The sequence below is a fragment of the Varroa jacobsoni genome, unplaced genomic scaffold (assembly GCF_002532875.2).
Source record: "Varroa jacobsoni isolate VJ856 unplaced genomic scaffold, vjacob_1.0 scaffold_330, whole genome shotgun sequence".
NCBI classification, from domain to species: domain Eukaryota; kingdom Metazoa; phylum Arthropoda; class Arachnida; order Mesostigmata; family Varroidae; genus Varroa; species Varroa jacobsoni.
Window position 1 is genome coordinate 440288 of NW_019213232.1, and position 13453 is coordinate 453740.

Consider the following 13453-nt stretch of genomic DNA (forward strand, 5'->3'; position numbering starts at 1 on the left):
TCAGATGATCATTTCACTGCTAGCAGACGACATTAGTTGAGACAATAATATTGATTCCGCAGCTGGGTCGATCGATATAATGGTACACCAAAGACACAGAGATACGCATATGCAGAGATTGGAAGACAAAGTGAAGTTTTTTTCGAACGGAAGAGAAAAGTGCCAAATGTTTTTTGTCAGCATCAACTAACTTCCTTTGCATTTTTTGGATTATCTGTGTGAGGACCTTCGACCACGTTCTGCTGTCGTCAACTAGAACAGTCTGGCAAAGGCAAGTTGACTCTCATGTATAGTATATGCTTGGTCAGGGAACGAATTCACTGTTTGCTAAGAGTGAGCCAAACTGGGACTTTTTGCTAAATATACAATATAAAATCCATATTTATCACCTGTAGAAACTTATTATGATCGGAGTCTATACAGGTTCATTATGTAATACTAACAAGTTTAACTATAATTTTTACCTTCACAGCAGATGCACGATAGATGTACTGCAGGGCTGGATTCGAACCAGCGGTCTTTAATATCATAGCTTACAACAACAGATCTCCCATGTAACTATGCAATGAAATAGTAACAGAATACACTAAACGTTTCATGTAATCGTTCTATTCTCTAGAGATGTTGTAAATATATTTCTGATTTATAAGTGCAGCTTTGTATTTATACAGTTAAAATAATTAGATAATGATTCTGGGATCTTATTTGTCAAAAACACATGTAACAGCTACAATACGATAAAAAAAGAAAATGTTCAAAGGTGGGCATACTAAAAACAACCTATGGAATATAATAATAGAAGCGAATTTTTATTGAGCAGCTAAAAATTGAGTCAACTTATTTAGGGTCTAAGGAGTCAAATTATTGACCGGCTTAGAAATGCGAAACGGATACACGCCCGCAAAAAAGATAAACGATTTGAGTAAGGTGATGTGTCAGAAAGTTGTCCGAATTCCAACACCTTTAACCAAAAAAACATGTAGAATAAAACAATTTGATATTGCCGACTGCGAATGGGAATATACCCGATATGAACGGTTTCACCTGTAACTTAAAATTTTCGTTAGAAAAAGCAAATTGGTATTGAGTAATCAGTAACAGATCTTTTGAGCAAGAAGATTTCTGATTTGGTAGATACTAGCTCTTCCACTCATTTTCAAGATGATTCTAAAAGTTTTGTAAATTTTATTACACTAAAACCTTTTTTTTTAATCTAACGCATTTTCAATATCTGAGTAATAAAAGTAACGATAAGAACGAGCAGTTGCTCCTACACGATGTCACAAGGAAACATTTTAAATTGCTTTATGGTTTTTTAGTATCTCAACCTAACTTTTGTATTTTTCTGTAATGATGTTATGATAATATAATACTGATGGTCCAATCACTGTAGTAGTTTTGTGCATTTTTCTAGTTTTTTTAGAATAATTTTTGCAATAGCACTTCCAATTTCTGAGTAATAAAAATAACGATAAGAATGAGCACTTGCATCTACACAGTATCACGAGGAAAAATTTTAAATTACTTTATGGTTTTTTAGTATCTCAACCTAACTTTTGTATTTTTCTGTAATGATATTATGATAATATGATACTGACGGTCCAATTACTGTAGTAGTTTTGTGCAGTTTTCTAGTTTCTTTAGAATAATTTTTGCAATAATTTAAGTTAAAACTTCTAAACTGAAACTCAGTCAATAATCAGTGGTTGTCTTGTATTTTAATCACTTGGAGTTCGCATACATTCGCTAATAATTTGCTTGTTTTAACAACGGTGACAGATGACGGAACGATCACTTCGCATTGGTGAGCGCGTTGAGTTAGTCGGCAAAGATGTTGCCGGAAAAGTGGCCTTCGTGGGGTTGACAGAATTTTCCTCAGGAAAATGGGTCGGAGTCATTCTCGACGAACCTAAAGGAAAAAATAATGGGACCGTGCAGGGGAAATCCTACTTTAGCTGCTCTGATAATTGCGGTGCGTACAACGCGATTCCCTCTGTCAGTTACAGTTTAATATTACACATGTTATGATCAGGTATATTGACAAAATGATAAGACCTTAATAGTGCTACTGTCTAAATCTAAAGATTATTCAACCTTAATTTTAACATTTATTCAGCATAATACTTGTAACTTCAAATGGAGTGTGCAAAATGGTACAAAGGAAGCTTTACCGGCAAGTATTTCATTTGTATAATAATCCCGCGTAGCAAGACTCTACCACAGAAATTTGCTTTGATCCAAAGTTGAGACATTTCTTCTGATTGAAACCTTTTTGTGTGTATTGATAGGAATCTTCCTCCGCCAGTCCCAGCTAAAACTTCTAGAGGATATGTCCGCTTCCCGCACCTCAATTGGCTCCTCAGGCTCGTCCAGTGGTCCACGGGCGTCAATGGCACCCCCCGGCAGAAGCAAATTGAAGCCCCCAGCAACGTCGTCTGCCACACGTAAGACGTCGTTAGGAGCTGCGGGTCGTCTTTCAACCGGAACCGTTAATGCACCTAGCCGTACGGCCAGCACCTTGTCTGTCGCCGCTGTAAGTATCTTGGTGATACAAATCTTTTATTATCTGTATTGTAATCGATTGATTTCGCAATAGCACCCATTGTAGGTAAGAATTATTGAGATATGCGTAAAACTGTTTGAAACCGTGTGACCCCACTGGCATTAGTTGGAAGTACGATAACTTTAGAAATTTTCGATTTTAGGAATAAATGCAGAAACCGATTCCTTGCAGATGCTATCAGTAGGGAATCGGTTTCTCTGAAGTCGACATAACTCTGAAGTGAAAATTAGCACAATTATGCATATGACTATTGCATATGTCGTTTCAATACGGAGTTTTCGTCAACAAAGACTAATTAATTTAGCTTGTTCTGTATACCCAACTGAATTTTGAAACTTGAATACTATATTAACCAGTTTTCGTACAAATGCCTGCTTCAGTCAGAAAAATCTCTCGACGAGTTATCTGCATCAATAACGTCTGTAACCTCAACTACGGCGGTTCAAATGGAAGGAGAATTGACTTCGGCACGAGTTGCAGTAATGAAGAAGGACAAAGAAATTGATGATCTAAAAGCAGAGGTGAAGGATTTGCAGGAGAAACTAGAGACGATTATGGCCAAACGCGGGGAAGACCGGGAAAAGATACGTGAATTTGAAAAAACCAAGATTCAGCTGGAGCAACTTCTTGAATACAAAGCCAAAATTACGGAAAGTCAGGCTGATCTACAGAAACAACTAGCTCAGGTATTAATAATCCCGCTTCAAGCTTTAATGTTAAACTTAGGATTGTGTGTTCGCACGCTTGTGTTTATCGTACTGTAAGACAAATGATAAATAAATACGAAAAACAGGAACTGAAGTCGAGAATTTTATAGTTAAAAAAAAGTAGTAGATATTGCTCCCAGTTGGGTAGCCGTTGGGTATATTTAATTTTAATGAACTTATTGTATAGTTTTTTTTTAACATGTATTAACCAGAAGCTTAGTGATAGTTGTGAGTGTTGCTGTTTAATGGAGTTGAAATATCTCATGACTGCCATCCCGAACTGGGCTTATGGCTTGTTGTGCCATGGACCCCTGTTTTGCGGATTACGGTTACAGAGTGTATTAACAGTAGATGAAATTGTATTTTTATAACACATGGTTATGTTCCAAGTATAATCGCAATTCCGCACGATGTTTAAAATGTGGCAACCGATTTGTTGTTTTTGTTAACCTCATATTTGTATCAACGTAATAGGCCCGTAAAGAGGCACAAGATGCCATCGAAGAGAAGAATCGACATGCGGAAGAAATGAGTGACGTCAGTGAAGCTATTGAAATGGCCACACTTGACAAGGAAATGGCGGAAGAAAAGGTAGTTAGCAGCGCAAACAGCACACATATAGATCCGTCATAGAAAACAAAAGGAATGAAAAAAGCTTTTTTAATTGACATAATAGTCATAGCTACACAAGCAGTGTACCTATGACATCTGGTGATTTCATAAGGGTCAAATACGGCTTATGTTTTTTTAAAGAGTCGGCTTTTATTAGATTTTCTACTGATTTGTCAAATTTCACACATTTCAATTTATATGAGAGTAGACAATGTCACAGCAGAGTAAACGACAATTAACATTAGTTATGCAAAGCTATCATTGGCTTCACTGCCTTGTTATAAACAATTTCGTAGATACTGCGGAGTTGAATAACAGACCATCTACGCAAAAATCGATAGCACGATGAGCTAGATAAACTTCAGTGTTAGCCTGCACTGTAACTAACGCTATTTTATGTATTATCTATCTCGGTTGTACCATGTCACATGTAATAGAATGTAATATGTTTATTTTTAAGTGGTTTACTTAGCCGACTTAATTACGCAATCGGTTTTTTATTATGCTTGAAAATGGAGCAAATATTTCTTTCATTAAAAAGTCTGTATTCATACAAAAAAGGTTTTGGTTAGACTATTGCGTATTTTTCCTGGGTCAAGAAATAGACATAAAATAACACTTATTATAATTATACCTATGATATGAGGATCTTCATAGTTAATATAGAATGCTTATAAGGGCTGCGAATCGTGCTACACTGTTGCGCTTCTGCGTTCATTTTCGCCACTTAGATGAGATAGTTGGTATTTGTGTAGAAGAAAGGATTATATGGGTAAGTAAGATTCGATGAGGTGGAATAGCTAATATTCTCGAGAAGCTTCTTCAGTAGAAAAGAGCTTTCGGCTTGCAATACCGCCACGCTCAACTGAAATGTAATTCAAGGGAACCATACAGGCACATAAGTCAGATATAGAAGCGATTCTTATTATAAGGTTGACCTTAATTAAGTTAGCTTGGACCGTTTTCCGTGTACTTAGATTATGAAATCAGTCATTTACGGATTTACGTATCGCAGTATATATCATACATATGAAGATGCTATTTCAAAATTGTGATCTTGCCAGTTGCATTTAATCGAGTGGAAATATTTATACTAAACTAATGTTCAGTAAGTATACTAATTTTTCTCTTGTTCAAGTTTGATGTAATTTTTATTATTATATTCGTTACAGATGGTACGTTTAAAAAAATTAAGCAGTGTAGTTTGAACAAGAACTCTTCGCTTAATTGAGATTTAGATTTTGAAAAGCACCACATTATAGCATCATCGAGTCTGGTTCTCATCATCAATGTCGACCCAATCCTAAATCTAAAAAAAAAACATGAATAAATATTAAAACAGATTTGAATTTATTTTATCGCACATTCATATAGACACCGTTTCACGCGATATTTCTAATTAGCTACAATCGTCGAGGCATGTTGAGGTTCTCCCTGCGTAGTACGAATTTAGCAATATTAACAATGCCAGCTCGAAGTTATGACTCGTCATCGGCGCCAAAGCACTGCCCCAAGTGTAGTTGATATAAAATATACGAGCAAATGGAAATCTGTTTTCGAGACCATCATGTAGCTTTCTGCAGCGCTATGCTGAGGCTGTGCGTTTGCTGGACTGATGTCTGTGACGAACACTCGTTTTGCTAGTTATATGGTTGGAAACACTCATGATAAGAAATTTAGTGTGTACCAGATCTGCTGGTTTCGCCTCTTTGCTGGTTTATGCGTCTGCGGCTGCCTATTCACGTTGGCTGTATATAACACTTGCATAGAAAAGTGGTGCAAGGTTATTGTAAGAAAGCAGGCCAACGAGACCTAATCTGGGTCCCGTTACCCTGCTTTCGAGGGTCGAAATGCGTGCTATTAGCCCAGTCCGGCGCAGTGCAGTACGGTCTGCCAGCTCGATACTAAGATCTAACCACAGATTATCATAATGGTAGCCAGACCATCAGCGATAATACAAAACTTATATATGACGGTTGTTTGTTTTCCTCCCTGTAGCGCTTTCAATTAGGTCGTTAAATCTCTTCATGTTTTAGACAACAAGGAAAAACGTTCTTTGTATTCGAGTAGACTAAGTGACGAAAATAATAAAACAATAAATCTAGGGGATTAACAGCAAAGGTTAACAGGCGTCGTATGGGGCATGTATGATGTTATAATAGGCACCCTATCTGGCCGTTGTTGCTGCTATGCATGCGTTTACTATGGAGTTGTTCAGCCGTTAGTGCGTGGTCCATGTAACTTCAATAGGCCGAAACGAGCGTTCGTGAATAAAGGGTCGCACATTTTCTTATAAATTGGAAATCCATTTGCTAAATAGCATTAAAGAAGGGGCTTAATTAGGCTATCGAACTACAACGCTTTTGACGTTTGGGGAGTGCCATTAATACTAGTGATAGCATAAAAACCTCTCGTATGATACTTAACCAGATGGAAAAATCTAATGATTCAGTTACTTATCACTCATCTGACATTCTTTTCCGCTCACGTAACAAAAACTATGTTATCGACACTTATAATAATATAAGCATCGATAACATAGCCTTAGGAATAATATTCCTTGTATTTATTGCATTCCTTACGTTGTTGGTGGCTTGATAGTAATTGGTGGCAAATATTAAATCAAAAAATAAATTATACTGAAATCATTCTAGAAAAATAGAATTTTTTTTAATAAAAAGCAAATATAAGAAATGCAAATGTATTAGCAACAAGTCTACTAATTTTCGCTGTATAATAGTCGTATTCGATTCAATATTTTGCTGCAAGTTAAGCGCTATTAACACGTTCCAATGCCTGGCGTTGAACAGTGTAGTCAATGCATTGGATTACCGATATTTTCACCCTGACTGCTTATTCGTTAGGCTAGATAACAAAAGAAATATGTGTGAAGGGTTAGAAGGTATTAAATGGTTAACGACTGACTGGATTGCATGCATCGTTTTCAATAAATAAGTGCTTGAGTATCTGGCAGGGATAATGGGTACCCAAAACTTCGATAAAACGAAACAGAATTTGTTTGTGCTGCGCTTTATAGACTGAACAACTACAATTGGAGTTAGACGATTTGAAAACGCGTGCAGAGATGGCGGAGTCTGAACTCCAGTTGTTAAAAACGGAGCTTGAAGAAAAGGGCCCGCAGTCGGTTGGAGCTGATTTCATGAATAAGCAGCAGGAGCAGCAAATTTTGAAACTGAAGGATGCTGTTGTCAAACTTCGGGATATCAACGCCACTGACAGGTAATTATTCCTCGCTAATAAATTGCACTGTAGATCGCTAGCATATTGCGAATTCTTATTGGTTATTGATTTCTCATATGTTGGTAATATTAGTTGTCTTACTGGTGTAAAAGATGTTCGTGCATGGAATTTTTGTGTTTCGCTGAATATTGTAGAGCGTTTGTCCGTGGATATGGATATGATCGAATTGAAAAACAAAACCATAACTATCATGGTTAATAGTAACTGTTGGCTCAAAAAAAAACCATCTTTTTTATTTCGTAGACAAGGATCTGCTTCATTTCGACCATATGATTTGCATGCAGTATCTTTGAGTTAATTTGCACACTTGAAGTGAACCCCCAAAATCACTCTAATCTTCTGAGGGAAGTTTTAGACTGTTAACCTAGATGAGGTGCACTATTTTACATGTCGATGTAATAATTCGATTTGACGTTCCTAGAATGAAGATGTCTGAAATGACAAAGGAGCTAGAACAGGTGAAGCATGACCTTTCTGATGTGAGAAGAATAAATGCTAAACTTAACCAGGAAGTGGACAAATATGAAGTGCAGATTGGCGAACTTCATGAACAGGTACTGTGTGTCACAAGATTGATGAACCATAAATACGATCATGGCCTTGTAAACATGGTGGCAACGTTTCAAGTCCGAAAAATATTATACACTATAACTGTCTATAGTATGTACACTATGTACCAACAACTTCATAATAATAAGATTTGAATTATAGATGAATAACAACGATAGACTTATTTCTGTCGTAGAATTTCTCTCTACAATGGGTTAAATTTAATTGATCTGCATCAGACTTCAGGCTAAAACTTGCAGGAAGTTGTGATCGTTGTTTGTTATGCAAGACTTGATTAGCGAGAAAGAATAATAGTGTTTTTAACCCATATCAGCTTTCTTACTTACGTTATTGGTACACTGAAACATTCATGTTTTATATATCGATAACAATTTTAATTAATTGAATTAAAAAAAGTAATAATTATTTAATTTGTGCAGATTGACGCGGCTCTTGGCGCTGAGGAAATGGTAGAGAAGTTGACTGAGAAGAATCTGTCTCTCGAAGAAAAAGTCCGTGAGCTTCAGGAAATGGTTGACGATTTGGAGAAGATGCAGGAGTTAAATGATGAACTCCAGGAAACAGCCCGAGAATCAGAACAAGATCTTAGAGAAGAAATAGAGATAGCCAACTCTAAGGTTATGCATGTAACACACTCGACACAACTGTTGTTTATAAGTAGCATTGTTTATGTCAATATACTGTCTATTACAATGATTATGTTGTTTTTATTAATCAATAAGGTGGTTAACCTTTAAATTACTTGCATTTATATAAATTATTGAAAACAAATTTGCTGCGAAGTAACGATTCAGCAGTTTCTTCTTACAGTTGCTCGATGCCCATAAGAAAATAGAGGCTATGAATTATGCTATTGCCGACTATGAACAGACTATACAGAAATTTCGTGACCATACCGAACGGCTCAAGGATAAAATTGAGGTAAGTCGAAAACATCTGCGAATATATATATAGCTTAATTCTATACATATACTTCGAAAAATTTTACAGAGCCATAATTTTTCATAAATCCAAGCTTTTCAGTTCATAGAAGCTTGGCACCCTCGTTAGATACTGGGCGATCATTCTAAAACTGCCCGGGAAACCGTTTACTTAACGGGAACATGTTTAGTCTAATAAAGAGATCATTTGTAGTAAATCTATATTGAATCACTTATGGATTTTTCTTTTGCAGGAGCTGCAGAAGAGGCTAGTGGAAGAAACGCAAGATCGCTCATTGCAGACAGCAACTGAATCCATCGACTACAAGGTGCGGTTCGCAGAAACAAAAGCTCATGCTCGCGCTATCGAGATGGAACTACGGCGGCTGGAAGTGGTGCAGGCTAATCAGCACGTGAGATACGTGTGTGCCTTTTTACCGGATGCATTTCAGGTATGAACGGCAGAAATTTACGGACTTTTTCTACATGCATTTTCATCTCACTAATTATTTAACTAACATATAATGTACCTTTTAGTATTTTGCACATCCTTTGTTAACCGGCTTACAATATTTAGTCGGTTTAGATTAATAAGTTCAGTGTTAGATTATAAATAGGAATATCCGTTTTGACTTTTATATTTACTCCGTGTACCTGATGGGTGCGCTAAACTATACCTTTAAGCAATTAAGCAGCAAATAAACTGTTTGTTCTGTAGAACATATGTAGTCGAATTCAGCTTGCTTATAAATTTAGATTAGGGCGTATCATACGTATGACCAAGCAATTAATGAATTTTCTGATTGCTTACTATATTACTATTACATAAGCTACAATTTGCTTGGCTTTGAGCAGGCGCGTGGCGGAGACCATGAAGCTGTCAAAATGCTCCTTCTCGTACCCAGGATTATTGCCAAGTGCGATATCTTGGCGGCGCAGTTACGTGAGAAATTTCCCGCGCCAGAGTACATTACGCGTGCTCTTGTCCTGAGAACGCACACACTCGAGCAATATACTTACGGCTGTATGATGCTATATCTTCTCTACACGCTGCATGCCCTACTACAACAGTACACCACGTAAGTGTCCCAGATGAAAAGCTCGAAGTAGGCAAGATCTATATAATATTCAAAATTTACCAAACAACATTTCAGTTGAGTGCGCAGTTGACATAACTAGAGCAAGTGAAATGACGAAGAAGCAACAGGTCCAGATTCGCTAGACCTACGTATTCGGCAACAGCGTAGAATTCAATAGGCAGTTTTTATGTTTCACTCGTATAGCCTTGTCACAATTAACTTAGCTGCGCCTTTAATATGTTTTGAGGGTAACCTCTATAATAATCTCGTCTAGGTGAGGAACATTTCAGTAAAGGGGCAATCCGTACAAAAATATCCGAAATAAGTTTTGCCTAATTTCATTTTCAATGGTATGGAAAGCGTACGAAGCAAGCAGTCAGAATCGTTTTTTGCAGAGTGCAACTCTTATCAACCTTTACATTCAGGTTGGAACATTTCAGTAATTCGAACGTAAACTAAGCTTGCCATCGATTTGATTGACTGTTTTTTGGCGTTTTGGCTCTTTGTGTCTTACTCAACTGGAAGATATCATTAAGTTAACTACTTGATAGTATAGCGGCGAAAACCAGTTTGGTCGTTATATACTTAGGCAGACTAACTAGCTCTGTCACCGGCAAGCAGGAACACCATCACTCGATTTACGCCTCTAAAGCCATAGACCTATATTTATCACTGTATTTATATTTCTTATATATTACAATACTTAAGCGATTCAGGTTGAGGAGGCAAAGCGTAAATTCCGTCTATTCATTTTGTCAATCCTAAATCGTTTTTGCACATCCATCATTGACCACCTAATAAACATAAATTCACTTTTAATTTTTAGCGTAACGGTTTTTTTTCAAGTATTACAATACGGATCAAGCGTTCATTAATTATGTTGATAATTATTCAAGTTAATAAATACTAACTTTATATACTAGACAACCGAAGACCATGAACTGATCTGCCAGTGTTTATGAATTCAACAGCATAAGCAGAAGATAAACAATTCATCATGAAGATAAATCTTGCATCAGTTTTAACACGGCGAACGCAACGCTGAAGGGACCAATTAGCTTCGTTTCACATTTTTATTTGACTATTTTTTCGTCGTCGCATCGTAACGAAAATAATTTCTCCAGATATTTGATCGTCTCTATGGAACTAATTAAATGCCTATGCTATTAAAGCTGCTTCATTAATGTTTTCGTTCGTTCTGTAGGGCGTTCGATTCCTGTAGCGTGGATTTGTATCAGAAATGTGCGACGCTGTTCTCGGAGATGCTAGCTCAAGAGAGGCTTATCGATTTTTATATTGATTTGCTCAGAAAAGATCAGCTTGATGAAAACGTGCCGCTGGATAAATTGGAGAAAGCTGTCACATATTTTGAAAGCCTCTACAGGTATTTTAGTGTCCTTTGATAAAATTCAGTTAAATTGCACTATTCCGGTACATGCAAATTATATGTACCTTTGGATTGTAGACCATGATAAGGTGAACGTGTAAGAATACCTATACGTTCCAAACATCTGAGTCCATTGTAACTAGTTTGTGGGTGCCCAAATTTACAGCGTGCACCTTTCCTCGGAGCGTGTGTCCGGCTCGCAGTTTATGGGAGATCGTTTGAAAGTAATGGGTGTATCATGTTATGCAATCCTAGCTTGCCTCAAGGCTATAAAAAGTCTAACGAAGGACAATAAAGACGAATTACTTGCTCTTCTGGACGATGCGGTGATTGTTACTGAAGAGATTCAGCAAGTGCTTAAAAAGGTATGAAATTGCATTCTTAACATTACACATATTCTACGATCACCATAATTCATTATCTATAAAATCATCTCGGAAGTTTGGTTAGAAAATACCTACACTATCAATTGCCATACTTGGTATCATATATATGTATATGTATACAATCATTGGAGTTTCGACATTTCAGATTAAACGACGCGTCCCGGAACAGAATTCACCCATTGTACTGGAGCTAAGCACAGACACCCAGGAAGAGGTATTGGAATGCTGCCACAAGCTAGGCCGGGTTTTAAGGGTATTCTTGAGTTTGCAGAAGGCAGCTATACAAAGCACAATTTCGCAGGGCGAACACAACGAGGAGATCGCACTAGAAAAACTCAAAGAGTTGACGCATGAAGCCACGGATCGTGTGTACGGCAAGGATGATAACGGGCCCGAGTGTTTACGCTTGTCGCTAAAGGGAGTCCTGGATGCATTGACTGCTTTGAACGACAAAGTGCAAGAGGGCTCAATGGAAAAAGAGGGCTCAAGTATAATTAAGATGACACCACCCGCGCAGATCTGCGCTCAGACAGCAAAGGAGAAGGCCAAGGACATGGATCAGATGCGGGTGCGTATAGAACAACAGCAAAGCGATATCCAAGAGTTGCGGAAAGCGGTGAAAGCAAAGACAGAAGAGGTGCGTGAAATGTCGTTGCGACGTGATATGGCTGAAAAACGTATAGACATGGCATGCAAGGACGTGGAAGAACAACGCGACCGACTTCAGCGTCAGCTCGACGAACTTCAGATTCAAATGAAGAAGAACGAAAAGGAACATAACGAGACAACCGAAGTGCTCGAATCAGACATTAGTCAACTAGAGAAGGAGCGCCGCGAACTTAAAGAACAAATTAAGTTGTTGCAACGAAAAGGAGATGCTCTAGGTATCCGCACGGATGTTCGCATGAGTCCGGCACATTCGCACGCGCCGACTACGGCTCCGCCCTCCGGTAGTGCTCCACTTATCCAAGGTTTTGGACAGGTTTCTGGTGAGCCCCAATTCGATGAATACATAAAGATTCCTATGAAATGTTTGTTTACAACGATTTTTAGGCATGATAATTATTAGATACTTACATTAAAGGAATACTCACTACTCATTACGTGAAATTTTATCTTTAAGTATAATTTCAATACGTTTTCAGCTTTACTCTCAGAACAAACATTACTTATTAATGTTGTTGTGATTGTTTAGAAATTCGTCGCTTTTCTATCGGTTTGATACATTAATATGAACCGCATGTTTTGTATATCTTTGATTTCGATCCATTTCAGATGAAGCAATTGATTGTCTGCGTAGTCAGGTTGCCGCCTTGAGCCGTGCACTCCAGACTATTCGCAATTCAAACTTCCACCGGACGGCAGATGAAGTAAGTAAAGCAGCAAATCGTCTTCGTGCCCTAAATATCCCCAAAAACCCCGGCTGGCTACTGAAAGCAACCAACAACAAAGAGGATAGCCTTCCACAAGAGCATCTCGATATTCGCCAAAAAATCTACGAACTCACCAAGAGAATTAACCAAGTGAGATCCGTACGTGTCGTTTCCTTTTGTTTTATTCAATCGATTTGTAGAATACCAGTACAGTCGTTCAAATGTGGGGCAGTTTTACTATTATTCGTTTATGTTGCTTAAACTAAGCATAGCATCATCACAATGTGGTTTTTTCTTATCCCCGTGTATATTAGGAGTACCTTTCTACGCTCGCAGAGCAAGGCACGATTACCCCGTTGGGATCAAAGAATGCCGGTACAGCTCTGGCTCAGCACGCTGCCCGTGAGGTCACATTGGCGCGTCTTAAGGAACAAAGCTTTAGGCTTGAAACCGAAATTCGAGAATTGGTAGCACGCGTCCGACCTGGTCAGCATATTCGGACATCCCTGCGGGAGTTCCCTCACCCCTTGTTCACTAAGGTAAACGCAGTTGGCTAGCATTGTCTTAACAATATGGATGCAATCACCCCTTGCGT

The 13453-nt window shown here is 37.9% G+C and overlaps 1 protein-coding gene across 1 annotated transcript in view; it reads left to right on the forward strand.

The window, feature by feature from the left end:
• Nucleotides 1-110: 110 nt before the first annotated feature.
• Nucleotides 111-13453, forward strand: part of LOC111259424 (dynactin subunit 1) — a 14596-nt gene continuing 1253 nt past the window's right edge. The window contains exons 1-16 of the mRNA XM_022831426.2: nt 111-271; nt 1780-1972; nt 2289-2533; nt 2944-3249; nt 3745-3861; nt 6920-7122; nt 7565-7697; nt 8133-8330; nt 8524-8634; nt 8888-9085; nt 9489-9712; nt 10917-11096; nt 11266-11464; nt 11631-12474; nt 12761-13017; nt 13173-13397. Of these exons, the coding sequence (XP_022687161.1) occupies nt 1780-1972; nt 2289-2533; nt 2944-3249; nt 3745-3861; nt 6920-7122; nt 7565-7697; nt 8133-8330; nt 8524-8634; nt 8888-9085; nt 9489-9712; nt 10917-11096; nt 11266-11464; nt 11631-12474; nt 12761-13017; nt 13173-13397 (3633 nt within the window). The 5' untranslated portion in view covers nt 111-271. The remainder of the gene's footprint in view (nt 272-1779; nt 1973-2288; nt 2534-2943; nt 3250-3744; nt 3862-6919; nt 7123-7564; nt 7698-8132; nt 8331-8523; nt 8635-8887; nt 9086-9488; nt 9713-10916; nt 11097-11265; nt 11465-11630; nt 12475-12760; nt 13018-13172; nt 13398-13453) is intronic.